The 25,127-nt window shown below is 34.0% G+C and overlaps 1 protein-coding gene across 20 annotated transcripts in view; it reads left to right on the top strand.

The window, feature by feature from the left end:
* Nucleotides 1-25,127, top strand: part of Tlk (Tousled-like kinase) — a 475,437-nt gene that overhangs the window by 380,568 nt on the left and 69,742 nt on the right. Inside the window, exon 1 of one of the 20 annotated variants that reach the window (XM_072536707.1) lies at nucleotides 5,029-5,279. The exons of the other annotated variants lie outside the window; for them this stretch is intronic. Within the exon in view, the coding sequence (XP_072392808.1) occupies nucleotides 5,094-5,279 (186 nt within the window). The 5' untranslated portion in view covers nucleotides 5,029-5,093. Of the gene's footprint in view, nucleotides 1-5,028; nucleotides 5,280-25,127 lie in introns of those variants that run through there. 20 annotated transcript variants of the gene reach the window in all.

Below are 25,127 nucleotides of genomic sequence, written 5' to 3'. Positions count from 1 at the left end.
GGTGGTGGTGGGGGACATTCACTCGAAATGTGAATCGACGAGTTCAAAATCATAGCGCGCGCTAAAAATTGCATTATCTCGGCTTCTTGTTAACCAATTTTGCTCTTTTTCTTTAATCAATGTCTCGGACGACAAGGATTTCAAGTATCATATTTTCAAATACCATTTTTAATTGCAAATTGGGAAATTTGCAATAAACAATTGTATGAAGTCTTTTTCTTTTTTTGGAAGGACAAGAATCTTCAGGCCTTATTTCTTCCTCAAAACCTTCATTTTCCATTTCAATATCTTCATCCTCGATCTGTAAATTTAATGTTTCTTCTCCTTCATCTGTAGCTTTATCTTGTGCCTCTAGAAAATCTAAGGAATCCATCGACTCCATATCCATATTTGAGACCATGTTTGATACAACTGCATGTTTTTATACAAAGTTTTTTACAATTGCAATGTAAATATTCAGTTTGTTTATAAGCCTAAAAAATGTTTAAGACTTTAAAAAAATTTCTAGGCTCTCCTAGTAAACCGATTTGAATTTTACAAAAAGCGTTTGAAAGTTTGAGCCTTTCTTTATATGTAAAAAAATTTGCAACTATATGAGAGCTTTATTTAGGGCCTGCTATAAATTTGAAAATTTGCGATTTTTTCCAGTAGGCTGGATTGCAAAATTATTATGCAAAACCTATCCGACCGATCTTAACAAAATTTAGCACACGTTTTAAACATATTAAAAAGTTTTTCTAGGCGGAATATGGAGCTTGTAAGTCAAGTTTAGAAGTCGAAAACATTTAAAGGATTAACTTCATTTTTTTGTACTTTTTTTCCAATTATTGCTATTTTTTCAACAATAAACATTAAATTTTCATTTTCTAGCTAACGAAATATTGTGTAAAATTGAATAACGAAACTTTTAACTTTGTATAATTTTTTCTCTAGGATCAATATTTTCCGAATTATAAACGAAAATAGGAGCAAAAAAATGAGAAATTTTCAATTGTTTTCAGATTTTGTTAAATAAAAAATTTAGCACAGGGTTTGCGACTGGCGCATATCGTGATTATCGATATTGGGCACATCCTGAAGGGATTCCAGTAAAAAAATAGCTTCCTATGGAAAATGTCCATTATGGTCTGAATTTCTACAGATCCCGCCTAGTCAAGCAGCTGTTTTAAATTGATTACATTTAAATTCTTGTGCTTTTTGCTAACATATCGATAATAATAAATATTCTAGGATTCAACAGTAAACTTTACTTCTGTTTTAAATAAATTAATATGATTCTACGCGAAAGGGGAGTGTTACTCATGTCAAAACATATCCCATCATGTTATTGATGTGGTTTCTTTAACATCCATTTTGATTTTGAGCTTATCATTTGTTTGTAGTAAAATTTGAATGTTGTTATCGTTCAAAGACTAGGTTAATTCTATCGAATATGAGCGATATAGTTATCAATTCACGGGTTTACAAATACACCACGACTACACCAAATTACGTATGTAAAAACATTCTAAAAATAAAGTATTCTATTAATAAAATCGATGAGTGGTGACTGTGTATGATACTTCTGAAAACCTGAACAGTTGAAAATTTAATAATAAGACCAATACATACTTTTCTACTACCTTCCAAGCAACTTATTCGTTAAAATGTTGGCCAGCTGGTAATCGGTGCGGTGTTGCCATATCGTGTGCTCCTTACCAGGTAGATAATTTGACGTAAGTCTTTTTTATAACGTATGAATGAGTGTGTCTGTTGTACTTTTACAGAGACGAACGTAGGAGGTGTCGTAGGACAATAGCTCTGGGTTAAATTTTTCAGTAACGACAGAAACGCCCTCTTTTAATGAATTCGTCTGGCTGTACTTACAACTCTTTGTCTTTTACATTTCCTTTTGGTAAATAAATAAATTGAGCCTTTTACGTCAAGGTTACTGAAAATATCGAGGGTTAAATGGATATAAATTATTTTCAAATTACAATTTATGAATTAACTCGCTTAACAATTAAAAACACATTCGGTTGCATTTTCATGTATTTTCTTTCCGATGCTTTCCGAACTTTATGCTTTTTTCATATTGCTTCATTAAATATCAAGTTTTTTCACCTTGGCAAAACGTACTCTCGTAAAACCAACAATGTCACATCAACTTTATGTCACTGAAACTGTCTACTCTGAAAGAAATTATTACAGGCCAAAGGCAAAAGCAAAAATATCGTTACGTAAAAATGCTCCTGGAGCTTAAGAAGACCGAAGTCGTCACAGTTGAGCTCCAAAGTACTTCTATTTTTGTAAATCTGTTTAGGTTATCTCTGCATGTGCATGTGAACATCTATCAGTTTCCTCTGACACAACATAACCAGAATATCTATTAAGAAAGCATATGCAGGGGTAAACAATAATCACCTAAAAATATTTACAAAAATATGAGTACTTTGGGGCTCAACTGCAACAAAAATGATGCAGAAATTGTATAATAAAAAATGAAATCTAATAAAACATGTAGAAGTTACAGCTTTAAACCAAATCTTGCCACAAGTAAGTTCATGAGTCATTAATTTGATATAAGTAAATCTACTTACTAATATAATCATTTTCTTAGATGACCTGAAGAAGAATTCAATAAATTCGAAAGCTAGCCAAAACGTCATAAGAGTTTTTCTAAATTTCTAGGCCAAAACCATTGACTGCTAACTCTACAACAAATTGTATATGATCTTATAGGTCGTGGTGCACAACGATCTAGGAGCCCAATCGACTTCTGTTAAATCTACAACATGATTCGCTCTCAACTCCATCTATGGGTGTTTCTGGCTAACACGAAGATGAGTCGATTCCAAGGAAGCCTCAAGTCTAATATTACCCTAACGTCCTTTACCTCACTCACCAAATTTATATCTGTATCATTTAAGTTTAGAGGACCTAATTCCTCTAATTTTCCATTTTGGAAAATTTAATGTTGGACTTCTTCTTCCTTCTTGTATGTAGGCTTTAGAGCCTGTTTCTTCTTCAATATTAGATTCCTAAATTGTTTAAATTATCGCAACCATCTTTTTGGTCTGCCAATACTTCTTCGTCCATTTAGTGACTTATCTCGTGCTATTCGTACTATCCTATCCTCTGCCATTCTGCTAATGTGTTCGTTCTGCTCCTGTTTCCGTTTTGTCACCCATCCATTTATGTCTTATGTATTATGTGCTCTTCTATGTTTTCGCTTCTCTCCCTATCCAACAGACTTTTCCCTAATATTCGCCGAAGTATTTTCATCTCTGTTGTGTCTAGTAGTCGTCTCGTTTTAGATGTGTCAAGTCTTGTCTCCGCCGTGTATGTTAACATAGGTCTAATTGCTGCTTTATAGGTTCTTATTTTTGTGTCTTGTCTCGCCGCTTTACTTGCTTTTAGACTTTGTTGTCGTACTTCTTCTTCAACATCTCCGTAACTAGTTATATCTATTCCCAGATATCTAAACCTTGCTTCTTGCATTATTATTTTCCCATCAATTTCGATTTACATCGCATACTCAATCCACCCAGTCCTCGCGCTCATAACCACCAGGCAGAGAGTTATGTTGAACTTCTAAGAGTATATATTAAGCCCTACATTTGAAGCCCCTTCTGTGACTAAATTACTGTGATGCTGCGTGTAGCTACCAACCCGTCGATAATTAGATTAGATAAGGGAGAAGATACCAACCCGTCGATAATTTAATGCGATAGAAAGAGCTGCACAAAACAGTGGCCTAAACATTAATGAAATAAAAACCAAATACATGAAGGTCAGTAAATCGACAGGCCAAAGAAACCTACAGAATCTGACAATAGGAGACTATAACATCGAAAGCGTGAAAAATTTTACATATCTAGGTTCACTAGTTACCGCAGATAACAATGTCAGTGAAGAAGTTAAGAGAAGAATACATATCGCTAATAAAACATATAATGGACTAATTAAACATCTAAGATCTAACAACATCACAAGAAACACCAAATGCAAAATATACAAGACCCTGATAAAACCGGTCCTTCTATATGGATCAGAGACATGGACACTATCGAAAAGCGATGAAAACCTATTAGGCACATTTGAACGAAAAATCCTTAGACTCATATGTAAGGGGGTAAAGGAAAATGACATATGGCGCAGAAGATATAACTTTGAACTGTACACAGCATACAACGAACCCGCGATCATAACATCCATAAAGATCGGACGTCTGCGCTGGATGGGCCATGTTGAACGAATGTTGGAGACTGAAACACCAAAACATATTATGAGACAAACACCAGTAGGAAGAAGGTCAAAGGGAAGACCCAAACTTAGATACATGGAACAAGTGGAACAAGATCTGAAAACACTTAAGATTACCAACTGGAAAAACAAAGCAAGGAACAGAACAGAATGGCGGAAAATCCTAGAACAAGCCAGGACCCAGAAAGGGTTGTCGACCTACTGATGATGATGATGAAGAGAGAAGATAATACTTTTCACTCGGACATAACGTGGATAACTGTGTTGACGCTGTATTCCCTTGTAATATTGCGTATATTGTACGACGTTTCAGTGTACAATCTATTCACCTTCAGCTTGTGTTGTCAATACCATTCGGCCATATTGTGAATTCCTACAAACAAAATGCCTATAATATACGACTGTGGGGCCCATCCCACAATATAAGGAACAAATTAAATATTTTAATGGTAAAAATAAAATTGCCCGAAGTTCAGGGGTTGAAGATTCTTAACAGGGATATTGTTTGATTCTTTTCTAACCTTTAATACTCTTATAGTATCAGTATCAACAACCACCTAAAGTATAAAATAAAGTTCACAATACTAATAGAAAATATAACAAAACTATAAAATAGAAAGTTTTTCAACCTTTACATAGCCCGATCTTTATATAGATTAGCTTAATCGACTTAGGTCAAATAATGCAGCAGCCATATTTGATCGAAAATCATTATTTAATTATAGTTAATAAATAAACCAGTTTTGAAAAACCTCCACGTTTATATACATAGTTTATTAGTTTCATTAACAGCAGTAACACGATAAGAAGTGAAATCCAATGTTATTACAAACCAAACGTTCAAGCGAATGACAACTGAGCCTATCCAGAAGAATTATAATTGTAATGACAGGGCTAATAATAAAAATTTATCCGCGAAAACGGAAAAGAAAATTGAAGAAAAAGCCGATGGTAAGGAAGGGGGGACCGGTACCAAGCAGGAGCAGAATCATGTTAAGGAAGAGAAGAACGAAAGTAGTGAAAGTCTTAAAGAGGTATTTTCATAAAAATAATTCTAATTTAATATCATCTCATTTGTTAAAAAGCAAAGTATATTATTTAAATTCATATCATATTTTTTTGTAAATATTCCTTAATTTTTGCAAAATTTCCTATTCATTAGTTTAGTGATCGTGTTTCTCTTTCGTAGATTGTAAACACGGATCAAAAACCCCGAAAATAATGAGCAGTGGAATTTTTTAATATATTGCTTGTTGTTTATATTCAAATTTAAGTCTTATTTAATAATTTAAACTGCTGTTAACTCGGTATTTTTCCCATTTCTATCTGTAGACAGTGAGTTATTTTTGTTAAATCAGAATATCTTGTTACTTGCAAAGGTTCTGTAACCTTACGAATAATCTCTGGGTGATATACAGGGTGATTGATTAGTGTGGATCCGCTACAATAATAGATAGCAATAAAACTTAATAACAGAAAATGTAGGCACCTTTCATATTACAAAATTAGAATATTACAGATTGTCCAATAACATAGTGGCAGAGTGGGCACACCCTGTATTTTATTTTATATTTGAAATTTTCTTCACTTTCCCATCTCAAAAATATAAAGTTTTATGATGTTATACAGGGTATTTACAAAGTTATAGCCACTTTTCTATGAAAATCGTAACAAGTTCAACTCCCTGTATTATTAAAAAAAAGCACAACAACAATGATGTATTAACGCCAATTTTTTTATTTATTGTGAAAAGTTTTAGAAATGATTGATTTGGCTAATTTTGTTTTGTTTTATGTCACTATCTAAAAGGAAAATTCCATGGGTCATGTAATTTGTTTGACTATTTCTGTCCAATTATCTCTCTCCTGTGTGTGTTGTTTTGTTGTTTCGAAGAATGAGTAACTAGTCATGTCCTTTATTTGGTCCGACCATCGTTCATGAACATGGAGTTCTTCCTCTGGATCTTTTACCCGTATGTTACCTTCAACTATCATTCTCTCCTCCCTTCTCTTCTTCTAGTTATATGTCCAAAATATCTCAGTATATTTTGGGATAATTGTGATGAGTCTAGTTTTTATGTTAAGTTCTGCTAGAATTGAGTTATTTGTGGGATGGGTGGTCCAAGGTATGCGTAACATTCAAAGGTGTTTTTCCACATTTCAAATACCATTATACGATTTGAATCGGCTTTTTTTATTGTCCGAGTTTCTGAAGCAAAGGTGGCGATAGGAAATATCAATGCTCGAACAAGGCGTAATTTTGTGTTTTTTGTGATGTCAGTGTTCTTCCAAATTTTTGTGAGTTTGTCTGTTGCTGATCTGGCCATTGAGATGCGTCGACGGATCTCTTCTTCGCATCCTCCACTGTTAGTCTATTTCTGCTTGGTTGTTTCTGATGCTATCGATGACCATCACTTTGGTTTTTTTCATATTTATTTTCAAACCTTATTCATTACTTACCGTGCCGAACTTATACATAATTTGTTCCATTTCTTCTGGTGATGACGCCAATATAACAGTGGCATTAGCATAACGTAGGTGTTTGATTTTTCTTCCTCCTATCCTTGGTCCACCTTGCCATTCCTCAAAAACTTGATGCATAATATGTTCACTATATATATATATATATATATATATATATATATATATATATATATATATATATTCAATAGAATAGGGGATATTATGAATCCCTGTCGAACTCCACATTTTAATTTGAAGTTTTTCGAAACCACATTAACTCTTGCAGTATTATTTAGATACAGTTTTTGTAATAAATAGATTAGATGTTCTGGCGTACTTATTTCTCTACGTATATGCCACATTTTATCTCATTTTTCGGTATCGAAGGCCTTGGAATAGTCAACAAAGCATAAATGTGTTTCTATGTTAAACTCTCGGGATTTTTCGTTAATTTGACGAATATTAATAATATGTTCTCTTGTTCCTCTACCTGGGACGAATTTTTCATTGATGATTGTTAGAAATATTTTGCTCGCGTGTGATATCAATGCTACTGTACGGTAATTACTGCAATCTTTCGATGAACCTTTTTTATATATGGGAATAAACGTGAGTTTACCCCAGTCATTTGGCCACTTTCCGGTATTCCAGATCTCATTGCAAATTCTAAGCATTACTTCCGTCTAATTCTCTCATTTCTTTGAGTGTTTCAGCTGTTATTCCATGTTATTTCCACTATTATCTTTGATGACCTGTGTCTGCGGTTTGAATTCTCTCGCTAGATACTTGACTTTTGAGAAAAGTTCTCTAGATTCTTGGCGGTCTGCACTATCCTCTAGTTATATACATGTTTTTAATATAATTATTTTTTTTGTCCCTTCTGTACAAGTGTTTTATAATTGTGTTTATGGTGCACATCTCTATTTCTTTTTGTTTTGAATTTTATGTGCCCTTTCTAAGTTTTCTACAAGACTGAGAGCTTTTTCCGAGTTGTTTTGTCTTTAGGATTAGTATTGTTGATGGCTTCAGTGATCCATTCCTTTTTGTATTCCCAAGTTTTGTTAGGGTCTCTGGTAGTCACTGGTAGGTCAGCATCTGCTAATGCTTCTATAAACTTCTCCGGGTGTTTTGGGATCAATTTTTGTCGTTTATATGTGATTGTTTTACTGTGTAACTTAATGCGAAATTTTGCTTGTAACATTTTGTGGTCGGAACCACAGTCTGCAGCTGGTTTTGTCTTCACGTTGATTATTGGGCTCCTCCATCGTTTAGTGACAAGAATATAATCTATTTGGTTCTTGTATCGTCCTCCAGGCGTAGACCGTGTTGATAATCTCCCAAATTATTAATAAAGTGTCTAAATTTTTACAAATTTTAAGTAATCCATGAACACATGTTGAACAAATCAGTTTTTTAGTACTAAAAAAATTATTTTTAGAACAAAAAATCGATTGTTTTAACGGGAGTGTTGTAAACAAAGAGTACCTTTCGTTGAGACTAGAGTAAAACGAGTGGGGCTAGTCGAATAAAGTGCCAGCCGCGCTCTTCAAAAAATCACAACAGTTTCAAGATAGAGCCCTCCGAAAAAACTCGGGTTCTACTTTGCTAAACTTGCTCTTTCTTTATTTATTTAAAATATAATTATATTAAATAAATATCATTTATGAACAGTATTAAATTGTTATTTATAAACAATTTTTCCATATACTCTTAATAAATTTGATCAGATCAGTTTTTTAGTATTAAAAAAATATTTTTAGAATAAAAAATCGTATGGAGCTATGTAATCCTATGAATCCTATGGATCTCTTATAGTGTTTTTACAGATCAAAGAAATACAAGATAGTCCAAAATAGATTTAAGATCCTTTTTTGCTATTGATCATGCTATAATTTATTTCTATACATTGAACATTACCGTATCGTACATTTCATACATCTCTCCATTCTAATGTTGACTGTTTTTGCCGTTGAGCATAAAAAGTCTGTTTACGAAAGTGTTCGTGTACTTTTGAGCATAAATATCTCTCTCTAGTTAGTGTAATAAGTCTTCGACGTGAATCGATCTTTATCTCGTTCATGAATATTAAATTTTTTAACAAACAGCATTTTCAATTATAGAAAATATCTACTTGTTGGTAAGAAACCGCTTATTTCATGCAAAATCTAAAGCTTTCACTTTGTTTTATACGAGAAAAGGTTAAGTGACATCAAATAGATTTTAAGAAAAGGTCATCAGTAAAATTTTAGGCTTGTCGTTCCTAAAAAAGTGTGTAGTGTGTAAAATAGCATTATGTTGAGATGTTTATTCATTTTTCTTCTAAATTGTCTATTTTTTATTCGATTTTTAAGTTTTTTGTTCGACCATTTTTCCAATTCTTTTTATCCTCTCATAGACCAGAGAAGTAACGATTTTCCCAAGACACTCTTTGATACAGCTATCTAGAACTGCTTTTGATAAATTTGTAATAGAAATTTTATGTAATAAACAAAATATGCGAAAGATTAAACTTTTTGATTACGAAATTAAGTATTTGACTCATGCTTCTGTTTGGATGATGATTCCTCTCATTGTAAGTTCGACTACTGGTGGATTATTCTGCTTTGTGAAGATGATGAACTGCGTCTTTTCGGAGTTGATGTTGATTTTCCATTTTTCCGTCAAATCTGCAATAATTCTCAAGTGATTTTCTAGTATCTGGATCCTCCTGTCATCTTGTCCTGTTGCATATATTTCGTTGTCAGAGCTGTACTTGTTCTTGCATCTGTTGATAAATCTAAAACAAATATATTGTATAAGATGGGCGATAAAATACTGCCCTGAGGTATCACTTAGATTAGATTTCTTGCATCCTGGACATTTTTTGGTCAGCTGAAACTTGAAATGTTCTATTAGTTAAATATGTGTCACAAATATTATCTAAATAATGTGTCAATCTAACTCTGTTCGTCTTATAGATAAGAAAGAGCTTTCTTCCAGACCGTGTCGTATGCTTTTTCGGTATCTATGATGGTCATTCCTGTTTTCTGTTGAATCTGATCTTCGTTTCTCTGATGAATCTTGTACGCTGGAGTTCGCAGTTTCTTCTGAATCTGAATTGGTCTTCTTGGATGATTCTTTTTCTTTCTGCATGTTTCATTAATCTTCTGTAGATTATTTTCTTCAGAATTTTTCCTAGAGTTTCCATCAGGGATATTGGCCTGTTGCCTTCTGGTCGTCTTCCGTACTTTCTTGGTTTCAGTAGAGGGATGATAGTCGGAAAATGAACTTTTTCCAGGCAAAATCTGAAAATGTAGTAACGTTGTACTATCATTTTCTTCGGCAGTTCTTTGAGTGCTATATCGTATATGCCTTCTACTCCAGAGGCTCTGTTTCTTTTCAGGTTTCTAATGATTTTAGCAACTTTCATTGGCTTTAGGTAGTCTTCTTCCTTTACTAAAAATTCGTTTCTTCTTTTTATCCTCTCGTATTCGGTGTTAACCTCTTGTATGGTTTGTGCATCCAACATATTTTGATTTTGATTATGTGTTGCTGCCATTTTTCTTGCTATAGCATCCACTTTTTCTAGTGTTTCGAAGTGTGTTTCTTCGTCGCCTATTATTTGAATCATCTTCTGTTTTCCTTTCATCTTGGCCTTTAGTATTTTCCATACGTGGCTTTTTTCTACTCTTTTGATGTTGTTGTACCACTTGTTTTGGTGAGACTTTAGGTCTTGTTCCTATTTCTTCGGATAGTTCATCTCAGTATTCCTTGAATTCCTGTCTTCTTTTCGTTTGGTATGCTCTTCTGGTCCTGTTTCTGTCCTTTATTATTTCTTTTAAATCGTTCGGAAGGACCAGTCCTCTGTTATTTGTCATTTCTCTTGGAATGGTGTCTTCCATGTCTCTTTGACTTCAATTTCTTCTACTGATTGGAATTCTCTCTTCATTTCCATTTGTTTAAGCTGTCTTCTCTAGTTTGGTCAATTAGCTTCTTTTCATTTCCATATTTCAACCAGTTCTATTGTAGGAGGTCGATTCTTGAAGTCATGGTTCCTATCACTGGTTTTTGGTCGAAGCTGCATTCGTAGTGTGTTCTTACGTCTTCCACAATAACGTCTTTGGTGAGGAATAAGTCCAACGTAGTGTAGTTTTGTCTTGGATTTGGGCTGATTCTTGTTGGATCGACTGGAGCGAAAATTATCTTGTTTCTGTCTTCACAGTATCTGAGTAGTTGGTTTCCTGGTCTTCATATGTCAAGACATCCTCAAGGTGTGTGATGTTCGTTGAAGTCTCTTGCTAGGACTAAAGTCTCTGCGGTGTTCATCATTGCTTCTACTTCTTTCAGGGCCAGATTGTCGTTTCCTTTCTTGTAAACTGAAAAAATATTAGTATTGCCTATTTTAATACGTACGTTTTCAAAATTTTGTGTGTGAACTACTACTTGGTTCCATTCGATGTTATTGTTGACGTATATAGCCATTCATCTGTTCTTTGGAGCGTCTCTTCTTCCGTATCCGTCCGTGACTCTTGGCAGCTTTGCTGGAAATACCTTTAGGATACATTAAATAAGAAAACAAGTTGGCCTATTTAGCATTTAACATTAACAATTATTACAATAATGAATTGTAGCCGTTCCGATCTTAACTTTATAAGAATTTAACGGCATTCGTGTTAAATGTGTAATATAGACACACAATTTTTCTATTTTTAAAGTAGTTAATGTTGGGTCTTTATTTTTGGTAACTGAAATCTCGTTTTGAACCAATACCACAATTATGACGGCTATTTTTATCATCGGTGTATTCGAAAGAACAGTCCAGTCAACCCAAAATTCTTCTCTTCAAATCAAGTACATAAAACTGTCGTCTTTATAGATATCGACTGTGTTTAAAATAGCAATTCAGCAAATAATACAGTAAAATATTTTCTCAGTTGAAAGAGATATTTTTATAATCGATTTCTTGAGTTTATCCTCATTATCTTTGTATGTGCTTTTCGATTAACATTGTTTTCCTTCCATAATTGCCTTTCCCTTTCCATATCCGCATAGATATTCTATTAACTGGCTGTAAAGTTAGCATATCCATTGCTACACCAACTAGGAATGGATTGCTAATTTATTGCCGAAATTTTACGCCAAGAAACAGTATATTGCTGCAACGGTTCACTTTCTGATTTCAACTTTTTTGGTCGATATCTTGATTTTTCCAGGGATGAGCTTTGCGCCAGGGGGACGATGGGATAGTTTTAGGGGATTGGTCAATGTATAAATCGACAGCAATTAATTGGCAATTAAATATGGCAGTAAGATAGGCCCTGTAGCCGCCAAAATATAGCTATGGCTATGCTAGCTTTACTGTAATATTAGCATAGCTACTGTTTCTCGGAAACGATTATAGCAATAAATTTTTTCTTTCCGTAATAAATTAGCATGTTGGTCTGAATTCGGCCTTATACAACGGATATGCTAAATTAGTATGCTTTTAAAGTCTTATCTGATAAAAACGTAGACATGCGTCCATGTGTTTTGAACAATATTTTCTTTATTACTTTATACTTAAATCAAATAAACAACTTTATGAAGATTTGGATATTAGTTACATTAATACATTTTTAACTAAATTTAATTTATATTTTAACTCTAAAGTAAAAAAGAGGAAATAAATCACCTACAAATAATATAAAAGTTACAAACAATACTCCAAACAAATAACAAAAATAATTCACTGAGAACTGACGATTCAAGTAGATTTTAATCAGATTTAAAATATCTCATTACATTTGGTTCACAACGGCAGTTGGTTAAGATTTGTACATTTGTTGTAATAAAATAATTACTATTTTATGTAATAATCATACACTCAAGGTAAAACAAATAAAGTTCTCACGGATATTTTTGATAACCGTCGACTGGACTATAAATACGACCGTCTATTTTTAAAATCAGTGTTTGTGGAAAGTTCAAACACCATTGAGAGAAGTTGCCAACATAATTTGTTGGTTTTACTTGCCAGCAAACAAATATTTTATTAAATTAGTTATCTCGGAACAATTTATATGAAATATTAACTTCATTTAAAACGTTACTGTTACATTATATATGTACCGAACGGTTAATTTTTTTAAATTACGTGAATCATTTGAGGATGTATCGTTGGAGATTGTAGTCACGTGATGCCGTGAGTCACCCTTGTCGCGTCACGAGGGCTCTGTCCTGACAGAATTAGAAAACATTCGAATTTGAAGATATTTAGTATGATAGTGATTAAAGCGGGGAATTCAGAAACAATTTCGTCTGTGATCAGGAAAAGACTACGTGCTAGGTATGTATTCGACAAAGTAACTTGTTTTTACAATATCTTGACGTAGGTACTTTATGGGAAATTTTGGAAGATAGTCTGTGGAGATGCTAATATTTCGTGCAATTCAAATTATAGTGTTATAATATTGTTGCTTCAAATTACTATATTGTTCTTTTGTCAACGGTTTCATTTTCATAGGAGCATACTGAAACACTGAATTCTTCTATTTTCATACGTTTTTGAGCGATAAAATTTAGCTCAACAATTTATATAGGATTGCCTCTCCAGCAAAATATTACTACAAGTATATATCCCCTACGAAAACTCCGAATATACAATGAACTGAAAAAAAAAACAAAGAGATGATATTCTGAAATGATCAAGAACGCTTTTTATTACAATCAACGATTCAACAATTTATGGAAATATAGAATCAAGAACCCTTCCTTAGCAAGTTCTGCAATGATAGTTCGCCTGTAAGTCCCTGATTGGAGTCATTTAAGCCCATTTAGGGATTTAAAGATTCCGCTACCGTGATCCTCCTTTCTGCTGGCTTCCTCATTTTTATTTATGGATTTCTGTTTAGTATCATGTTATTCTTTTTTACATCTTATTCTTCTTCCTTCTTGTATGTAGGCTTTAAAGCCTGTTTCTTCTTCAATATTAGCCTTCTAAATTGTTTAAATTATCGCACCATCTTTTTCTTGGTCTGCCAATACTTCTTCGTCCATTTGGTGACGTTCTCGTGCTATTCTTACTATCCTATCCTCTGCCATTCTATTAATGTGTTCGTTCCACTCCTGTTTCCGTTTTGTCACCCATCCATTTATGTCTTCTATATTGCATTCTCTTCTTATATTTTCGCTTTTCTCCCTATTCAACAAACTTTTCCCTGATATTCGTCTTAGTATTTTCATCTCTGTTGTTTCTAGTAGTCGTCTTGTTTTAGATGTCTCAGGTCTTGTCTCCGCCGTGTATGTTAATACAGGTCTAATTGCTACTTTATAGATTCTTGATTTTGTGTCTTGTCATAGGTGTTTGTTCTTCCAGATTGTGTCATTAAGAGATCCCGCCGCTTTACTTGCTTTTAAGGTTTGTTGTCGTACTTCTTCTTCAACATCTCCGTAAGTAGTTCGTCGATATCAATTTCGATTTTACATCGTAGTGGGTATTTAGATGTTGTCATACATTTGTTTTTTTCCGCTGATATTATCATGTTGTATTTCTTGGCTGTTGTATTGAAGATGTGTGTTAATCTTTGGAGCTCGTCTTCTGTCTCTGCTATTAATGCGACGTCTGCATAACATAATAGGTATTTGGATTTCTTTGTCCCCATTCTTTAACCATGACCTTTGATCCTTGTTGTTCATCTGATAAAGTTGTTAGTTTATTGATTTTGCTGGTTTCTATTTGTGAGTGAATTTATGGCTATCTCTATTTCCTGAAAACTGATTTCTATTTCGTGTTTTAATTCAGGTACGTTATTGTATTGATTATTATTTTCCTTTCCTTTAAACAGTTCCGTCAGGTATATTTCACATTCATTTTTACATCGCTCTAGTTAATCTATTGGTGTTTATTTGCTTATACTTTATTCACACCTGTCTTATTAACAAATAGGATGTTCCCTTTTAACCATTAGGACGTGGTTTGTCGTGGATGAAAACTTCGTCAACCAGTCTGTCCTCCATTCAGTAGAGGCGAACTCAGACTCAGTGTCAGACTTGTGCAGGGTACTTGTTTACTGATGTTCTTATATTGGTTGAATGTGTTAAGAGAGAAAAGTTCTTCTTTGTTTGTACGTTACTTTTTTTAGTTTCCTTGAAGGCAGTTGTGGCGGTCACCTCCGTATTTAAAGTTACCAATGAGCAATGGGATCGGTGTGGAGGTGCATAACAACCAATCCCCATGCCGTTTTGATTAGCTAAATACGAAAAGAGTTTCCTAAAGGAAATTCATGCAGGAGTTCTTTCTTTGCGTGTTCGATGATATTGTCGAAAGAAGAATATCAAGTATGGAATGTGTTTTAAATTCTAAAGTTTTGACCTCGAATTTTTTTTATTGTGTAATTTCTGTTCGGAAAGTATATCTTCTCAATTATTTCCTCCTTGACTGATTAAATGGGCTTGTTTCATCCGGTAAGCAAAGTAGTCCCCTTTTTTGGACCAGGAAAAAAGTACTTATGTTTGCTTTAGGTGAAATCACAACGTCGACCTTGTGCAATCACCTTAATTATTGTGTAGATTATGAATATCTAATGTAGATGAGTAGATGAGGAAGGTAGAAAAATAGGCGCAGCAAACTGGCAACAGTTGGCAATGGATAGAACTGACTGGCGTAATAGACTTGGGAAGGTCGAGGCTCTTTTATAGGGCTGTAGCACCAATGATAATGATGATGAATATCTGATAAGTTATAATGGTTTATAATTTATTTACGCAGTATACATCTTTCGAACCTCAAAACGTTGTTTTTGCAGGATGCGTTTAGGATTGTCCTTTCTTTTTCCTGTATTGGGTTTCCTTAAGATCCTCACCCCATCTAAGCGTTTTATGGAAGATCATTTCAAGGTAGATAACACGATGCACAAAGTGATCATCTTCTCGTCTGACAATCTGAGATTGATTCCTTTGTGTTTTATGTTGGGATTAAGCTAACTTTTCCAACTTTTGCATCAGGTTTCCAGCTGGTCGATAATTTTGAACATAACTATTGAATACCAAGTAGAAGGTGGGTGTCAAAACGGAACCTTGAATTGAGAACGAACTAGTTCACTACTTTCACAATAATTCTTCTGTGCAAGAGATCAGACTACATTCATTTGATAAAAGGATTTGTTAACTGAGTTTTTTAATAGGTCATCTAGTATTATTGCGAGCTTTTGTTAGAATTTTAAATGATTTGGGGTATTTTTAACCAGCACACTATTGCAATAACATTATCTAAAGCTGAACTGATAGCTGAGCATGTTATGCTGTTTTTTATAAAAAAGTTCGAGTCTTTCCTTAAAAATCCTTTTGAAGATTTCCTACACTTTTCTGGAGAAATACTGACCTAGAAGAGTCTAGTTGGGTCCAGTTTTTGCTCTTTTTATGAATATGATAGTGCTTATGTCCTTCCAACTTTTCAGAGTTTAAGAAAACGTTGACTATTTGCTTGATAATTTGACGATGATCAACATTTTGGTGTAATTCCTGAGAATGATGATAGATGGTGCTGAACACACTTGAAATGTTTTGCTTCATGCAGGTATATAATCATAACCGTTTAAGTTTATAAACAAATTTATTTAACTGTATCTAAGAGGTTTTTACGTTCCTAAATAGCCTTTTTCCAAATAAATGCCTTAAGGACACTTGTTTACCTCTTCAAACGTTATTGTTTGAATATAATCTACTCTGCTTTGAATTTTGAAATGCAAAAAATTTAAAAATCATGGACTGTTTTTAATCTCTACCCCTTTAAGTTTTTTGTCTTACATTCTTTCATTATGTTCATTTTGTAAATTATTGTAAGTTTACGTTTATTTAGGTCTAGAAATAAGTCTTAAGTAAGATAAATCAACTGGACTTTATTTATATATTTCTTACTTAGTTTTCATTTAATAAATACTTCATTTCCGATTTAATTTAGCTTTAGATTGTTGTTTCACATTTGGTCTACATTTGGCCACAAGCGCGGTCTAGATTTTATACCGAAAGCCAGCTGAAAATGGTTTTATTGGTCCCGTACAGGTGGATAAATTCAGTTAATGTATACAAAAGGTGTAAAACCAAGAATTTTAACCTCTACCTTTGATGCATTGACGTTAGTTAATGGTTGATATAATCCTAAAAACATCAGCTCGATTACAAGTCAATTAGTCCAGTGAAACTGGAAAGTTTTTTGTCGCACAATCAAATGAATGGTACTTTAAAAAACCGGTAATTCTATAAATAGTTTGTTGATAATTTGCCACTCGAGAGTAAATTTATTTGTCACACTTAAAGAACAATTTCAATATTTTGAATGATAAATACGTAAATTTTTAAATCGAAGTAAAATATATTTTTTTATGATAATTCTATTGGATAGCTTACGGCATAGTATATGGAATGGATTTATGAAATTACATAAAAATTGATTACAATAATAACACAACCATAAATATACAGGAAACAACTGCATTTATAATTTTTGGATTTATTTTTATTTTTTTGACTTCTCTTACTTCCTCTTGGATTCCATTCTATCATTGCGTATGTCACTGTTTCATCTCCTGCTCGCCAAATGTGACCTTATTATCTCCTGGTCGCCAAGTGTGACCTTGTCATCTAACTATGCATTGCTTTATTTTAGTCACGATGTCTTCCTTAAGTTAGTCTCTGCATTTGTTCTGCTTCTATATTCATTTTGCTATGTTCTGATTGGTCCCAGTATGGTTCTCATAATCTTTCTCTCCGCTATTCTTAAGTCTTCTTCATCTTTTTTGACCATCGTTATTGTTTCTCCTGCATATAATAATATTGGCCTATTTATCTTCTTTTATTGGCTTTTTCCCTAATCTTAGTATTTCTGTCTTTTCTTGATTTAATCTTAGTCCCATTACCTCCCCTTTCTCTTTCTTTTCTTCTAATGTTTCTTTCATTATTTTCCTATATTTTGCAATAATAGCAATACCGTCTGCATATGCGATTATTTGACCACCTCTTGTTGTTAGATTTCCTTTATTTATATTTCGTAGTGCATATTCTAAGGCTAGATTAAATAGCGTTGTTGATAAGGCATCTCCTTGTTTCATCCCTTTATTTATACTGAATTCCTCTGGTCTCTCTTCTTTGTGTCTTTATGCTAATTTTTGTAATTCTCATTGTCATTTCTCTTAATTTTCTGAGTTTATGTGGAATTTTTAATTTTTTAAGTGATATGATTAATCCTTTCCTTTTAATTGAATCAAATGTTTGAAGTCTATGAATAACATTTCCAATTCTAATTTATATTCGTTTGCTTTTTCCATTATTTGTTTTTTGTTGTGTTTTGTTTCTTTGTGATCGTTGATAATCTCCCTTTTATGATTGATGTCAATATTTTATATGTTGTATTTAGTAACGTTATTCCATCATTTTCACAAATTTGATGGCCTTTTTATGTATTGTTATGATCTGCCCTACCTCCCGGTACCCTGGCATTTTCTCTTCTTTCCATATATTTTTCAATAGCGCCAGTATTTTTCCTCTCAGTTCCCTTCCTCCATATTTAATTAGTTCTGTATTAATTCCATCTTTACCAGGGGCTTTTTCATTTTTGCTCTTCTCTATTACTTCCTCCAATTCCTCTATTGTCAGTCCTTTGAAATTTCGATATCTACGTCATCTACTTCGTCTGCTTCTTCTTTGTGCACCGTTTTCTCCTCGTTATTCATTTTCGACTTTTACCATTTTATTTATTTAGGAAACAAATTCAACACATTGACATTTGACATTTTTGGTTTTTTTTGGTCATTCAGTCTTTTTTAATTTATGTGTTCTTCATTTTACATTAGTAACATCTTATCCTTTCATGGACACCTTTCTTGTTCCGTTATCATTTCAACCGGAAATGGTAGTAAAATAATATTGAAAAAAAAATGGTAGCACTAGCAACTATGTTATTGTTCACATTTTTACCTTACTTTCACACGCGCCTTATATCTTTCCTCCGATTTTGTTTTAAAATTGAATTGCGCCAATTCTAGCTAGCTCATTGGTTTTCATAGGCAGATTTGACCTACACCACAAGATGTATTACCAAATTTTAACATATTAATCGGCGGTAAATCAATAAAAAAATCGTACAAATAATGACCAGTAGAGAGTTTCTTTGGAGGGGTCCAGTAACCAGCGGTACTTATCTTCTGTGTTTATTCCCTCAGGTCCAATATCTGTTAAACTAGACTTCCTGCTTTTCTGAGTTTACCGGAAGTTAAAGATAGGTTTTTACTTCAGTACCTTGTGGGCTGCCCCCTTTTTTTATTGCGTGAGCTTTTGAAAGGAGTTGCGAGTGGATAGTTTGGGGTAGCATGCTGCTGGTGGAGCAGGGGTTTTAAAGGTGGTAGTGTTTGTAAGAAAGAAGCATCATGAAGAAGAGTTTTTGAGTTAGCCAATCAAGCGATGAGCAGAAGGTATTACTGGTGTCACTAGCCGTACAAAGAGAACGGCCCTTAAATTAGCGTTTTTGGCGTGCAGCTATTTTGGTTGATTCTATGGTGTCGTAATACTCATTAGTTTGTTACCAGCGAAGTTTAAAAGCTTGGCTGGAGGGAATGGAACTTTTGTTTGGGGACGGTAATAATTCGATATCTTTTGATCAGAGTGTCCTATAGACAAAAATCAAAATGCGTTTTAAAGGTGCAAAGTGCTGCTTTCGTGTGCAATTTTTGTATTTTGCCGCAAGTGTATTCAGTTTCTATAAATCTTTTAAGTATAAACGTTGAGCCACTTTTGCCATTGTTTACAATTCTCATGAGATCAATTGGCTTCAAAATTATATGTTGAGAAACAATACACATAAGTTTTAAATAAAATTTGGCATTTATTTGCTCCTACAATATTTCAAAAATATAAACACCAATTTATCTACAGAATATGTATCTGTATACAATGCTTACACAATTAACTTGTTCACTGTACTATAATACTTATAAATACCGCATAGTTTATTTTGGTTATATGTTATATTCAACGTAGGTAGGAAACGTAAAGAACATTATAATATATGTATTATAATTCGAAAGCATTCAAAACTATTTTGTACTCGGTCTAAGCCAATATCGCGCAGTTGTCACTTCATCCTACATAAAGCTTTCAAAAATATAGTGCGGAAACGTACATCGGCAACATCGGTCGATTTTTTTTAACGCGCAACTCCCAACGACTAAACAATAAACAAATTTGTTTGTGCATACAAGCGTAAAAATAATTGTTGCTGGGTTAAAAAGCTTGATTCTGTAATTGAAATATATGTAGGTATCATTCGCTATTAACTAACTACGACATTCATATTTATTCGGTTGAGCATCAATTAATTACGTAGGTATTGTTCAGGATGACAGGATGGATACAAGCGTATACATATTTAGAAAGTTTGCCAAGATGGTGTCGATTTTCTAATACATTTAACTTCTTACATTATGCACAGAATGCATTTGCATTCGTATATGTATAAACCTTCGTTTTCTAGAAGAACGAAATTGGAAAATTGGGTATGAAAATAATCTATATACCAAAAATATATCATATATATCTCTCGAAGGTTTCTCAACAAGGAGCATGATAACTCTTACTACTTCAAACTTATCACCTCGGGTAATACGACCTAAATATTACAGTTTTCTCACTTAAATAGTTCTATAATTTCGCAATCCTTTTTTAGCCGTCTTAGCACTTCTGCGTTGATTGCTCGTTTAGTCCACGGTACTTGTATTATACGCCAGTAGCACCACATGTCACATGCTTTAAACTTCTTTCTTTTTCTTCTTCAAATTCCATATTCTGTCGAATATTGCAAATCACCATGGCTATGAGGACGCTGTTGACCGCCGCCCTAAATAGTTCTGTATAACTGCATTCAAACCGTTCCCTCCAGTTCTTAAGCCAGGATATTTGCGTCTTGTCTTCCCACACTTCACTTTCCCCAAATTTTGACTTGCGTAGTAAGTTGTGTTGCATAGAGAGGAAGTGAAGACAAAATGTGAAGAAACGAAGAAAGCCTTTTACAATACAGAACACGATAAACACAACAGGCATACAGCCGCTATAAACGAATCAGAAATGAAACGAATACTTTATTTAGACAAATAAAAAGGGAAGAGCTTCTTAAAACAGATGGAACACGACTTCTACGGAAGAAAAAAAAAAAGAAATATGTAGAATGATCAGAGGACAAAGAAAAGAAATGAACGAACTAACAAAAACGAAACACATTCAGAAGGAAACATGCGCAGACTAGTTTCGATCCGTATTTGCTAAAGCTGGCGATAAAGAACCACCAACACCAGAAGTGACAACAAACGAAGAAATAGATATTGTGGAGGAAGAGGTAAAGAAAGCATTCAGTTAAACACAACACTAAAATTAACAACCAAAGTAATTACAAATAAATTGAATGCAATTGTAACAGTAGTAGAAGAACAACAAGGTTTTAGGTCGGGAAGATCATGGACCGTCCCTATATTTATAATAGCCAAGTGCAAGAAATCAGTAGAATACAATAAAACTGTATATCTATGTTTTGTGGACCTTAAGAAGGCATATGACCGGGTCAAATTAAATGACGTTATTCATCATTTACAAATACTGTCAATATTTTTGCTTTTTAATATATTTACAAACTTTTTATATTGAACCTTATCAAATGACTTTTCAAAGTCTTAAAACATAAGTAGATACATGTTCCGATTCATGACCATGCATCTCTGGGTCAGCACATTCAAGCTGAACAAAGTTGTCATACTATTTCTAAAACCAAATTGTCTTTCATTAATTTTATATTCTGCTGTGTATTATTTTCAAAAATGTATTAAGTGACTCATTAAAGCTATTGTTCTTATTATGACAGTTAATATTAGATTAGAGAGTTTAACCATTACATCAATAACATCTTCATCAATCAGTTTTAATAATTAAATAGGCACATCATTTGGTACAGTAGCTTCGCCATTTTTTGCGTTTTTGATGGCATATATGGTTTTTTCTCGTAATATTGATGGCCCGGTATTCTCTGTGGTTTCTAATGACAGTTATTCCCTTTCCTCATTAAGTAGGATGTAGAGGTAATGGATTTTGACAAAAGCTATGAGTCATGCCGATACAGTACACAACTTTACCTGTTATTTACAAGGTCATAGCTCTTGTCAAAATCCATTACCTATAATGATGTATGTAATTGGTCCAGTGAAATACAATCTCTCCCTTACATCAGTAATTATATCCCCTTTATCATTTTTAAGGATATTCATAACCTCATGATACTATCCCGATATGGTAAGTATTTGTTCCCACATTTGCTTTACTCTCAATATTATCAGCAAACTCTGATTTTATTGCCTTAATATTATGTAATTTCTTTTTAAAGACAAATCACATGTTATGATTTTTCTGACGGATATTCTTAAGTTAAAGTTGATTTCATGTAATCGAATGAACTGATCTTACAATAAAGTCGTCCCAGAAACGCAACTCAAAAATTCCTGAACAAGCAGGGTTTAGATCCGGAAAATCCTGCTGCAGTCAAACTCCTAATCTCACCCAACATATTGAAGATGAGTTTGAACGGAAAGAAACAACAGGAGTAGCGTTCATAGACCTCACTGCCGCCTATGACACAGTTAACCATCAACGGCTGCTGGTAAAACTCTACGAAATTACAAAGGATGTCCGACTAACAAGGTTAAAATAGACGCTTCTGCGTAACGCTCCAGTCCAAGAATAGTCGGTGGAGGGATCAAGAAAATGGACTCCCACAGGGAACTGTCCTCGCGCCGATGCTATACATTTACACCAACGTCCAACCCAAAAACCAACAAACAAAACAGTTTATTTACGCGGACTATACGTGGCAGCTCAGGGAAGTACCTTCAATGAAGTCGAAGTAAAACTGACAGATGCCCTAGAAGTCTCAGCACTAGACTATGACGACGACCATCTGAAACCTAATCCTATAATAACCCAGGTGTGTGCTTTCCACCTTAGAAACAAGCATGCCCGAAGGACACTGGAGGTGGAATGGCGTAATCAGACTCTTATCGATATCACTATCAAGATGTCAAGAAAAAAGTAAGCACCAGAAATAATATCCACAAACTAACAAATACAAAATGGGGAGCACTACCATACACTCTCCGTACTTCTGCCTTAGCATTATGTTTTTCTGCAGTCGAGTTTGGAGCACGAGTGTGGGAAAACTCTACTTACGCTAACAACGTCGATGTTGCGTTAAATGAAACGGTTCGTATAATATCCTGGTTGCTTGAAACCGACGCGACACTTATCGAAGAGGTCTACCCTATAGTTGGACTCGCTCTACCTGCTATCAGAAGACAGGTCACGTCAGAGATAGAACGAAAGAAGCAGGAGACGGATCGAAGACACACCTTGTATGACCATCAAGTTCAGCCAAGTAGACTAAGATCTCGGAAAAGCTTTCTGAAAAAATCACGATCCCTTCCCGAATACACCTATGGCAAGCGTCAGCTACAACACATTTTGCCCCCTTAGAGGAAATGGCCGCTGGACACAATTTGCCGTATCCCACATGGAACGCGCTAAACAGACTAAGAACTGGTGTTTCACGTTGTACTAGTAACCTTAAGAAAGGGGATACCAGGAGGACGATACCTGCGACTGTGGCGCGGTTTAGAATAGTCATCATCTACTATCATGCACAGAGATGAGAGAGACCTACACAGAAGACCTATTTTTGTTCTATAAAAACCATTGGAAATACAAAATTTAAAGCTGTTGGTGTTCCGGACACGGAAAGTAAGTCAAAAATATTGGCGATATGATTTTAAAGTCATCTACTTTAAAATGTATAATATATGTCTGAATTGTCAATGTGAATCAGTCATAAAATTAAATTAATAGAAGAATATATTTTACAAAGCAACAAAAGCAACTTACTTACTTAATCAGTAGACCCATTTGTACCTTTCGGTGTTGGGCCGTTTAAAATACAATTCATTAAATTACAATATTTGACAGTCTTCTGAGGTGTCCTAGCTCTTAACGAACTTTCTCCATTCCTCCCTATTGGATGCCATCTGTGTTGCTTCCTGCCAAGTCTTACCCTTACTCTGCAGTATCTGCAAGATGTCACTGTTCCATTCTTTAATGGGTCTTCCTCTTCTGTTCTTCCCTATTGGTTTGGCGTCCCACACTCTTTTTACTTGTCTATTATTGTCCATCCGGGTTAGATGTCCGAGCCATGCCAATTTTTTCTCTTTGATTGAGTCGAGTATCGGTTTGATTTTGAGTCTTTCTCTTATTTCTTCATTTCTGATTCTATCAGTTCTTTTTACTCCTATCGTTCGAGGTATTTCATCTCTGCTGCCTGAATTCTGCTCTGATGTCTTTTGTTTAATATCCAATTTTCTGCTCCATATGTCACTGTAGGTCTATATATTGTTTTGTATATTGTCATCTTGGTCTTTGTTGATATTTCTTTGTTATTAAGGAATCCTCTATTTAGTGCTTGGAATAGTTTTCCTGTGTTTTCCATTCTGTTGTTAAGATCATCCTCGATGTCTCCTTTGTCGTCGATTACTGTTCCTAAGTATTTGTATGAATTTGTCTGTATTATTTTTTGTTGGTCTATCATTACTTCTATTTGATCTTCCGTCCCTTGTTTACTTGATAGTTTCATTATTTGAGTCTTCTCTTTGTTTACTTTTAAGTTGTATTTGCTTGCTTCTAGGTTCCATTTCTCTAAGTTGTGTTTCAGTTTTTCTGCAGTTTCCGCAATTAATACTATGTCGTCTGCAAATATACACATCTCAGCATTTATCATTTGCATTCTGTTCCAACCGATGCAGTATTTCTTGAATGTTTTCTTACATTCTTTCACTATCTCATCTATTACATTTATGAATAGTACTGGGCTGAGACTTCCCCCTTGTCTAACTCCTTGGGTTGTTTCAAATGGTTCTGACTGTATATTTAACATTCTTACTGTATTTGTTGTTTTCATGTATATACTCTTTGTTGCTTCTATCAGTTCTTCACTTACTTGTTTCTTCTTTAGGCTTTCTCATATATCTTTTCTTTTGACTGAGTCGAATGCTTTTTCCATGTCTATAAAGCTCAGATGTATTTCTTTATTTTTCTTTAAGGCTTTTTCTATTACTTGTTGCAAGGTGAATATATGGTCTTGTGTGTTGTGTCCTTTCCTGAATCCACTTTGTACATCCTCTAATTTATGTTCTATTTCTTTTCTAATTTTCCTTTTTATTATGGTTTCGTATACTTTTGCTGCTACACATAGTAGTGATATACCTCTATAGTTCCTACAGTCTCTTGTGTTTCCTTTCTTGTATATAGGTATAATTACTGCATTTTTCCATTCTCTGGGTATTACTTTTCTCTTCCATATTAGGTTATATATGTATAACAATTTTTCTTTTG

Source organism: Diabrotica undecimpunctata, chromosome 7 (genome assembly GCF_040954645.1).
Source record: "Diabrotica undecimpunctata isolate CICGRU chromosome 7, icDiaUnde3, whole genome shotgun sequence".
Classification (NCBI taxonomy): domain Eukaryota; kingdom Metazoa; phylum Arthropoda; class Insecta; order Coleoptera; family Chrysomelidae; genus Diabrotica; species Diabrotica undecimpunctata.
The sequence above is the reverse complement of the archived record's forward strand: the minus strand, read 5'-3'. Positions and strand labels throughout refer to the sequence as shown.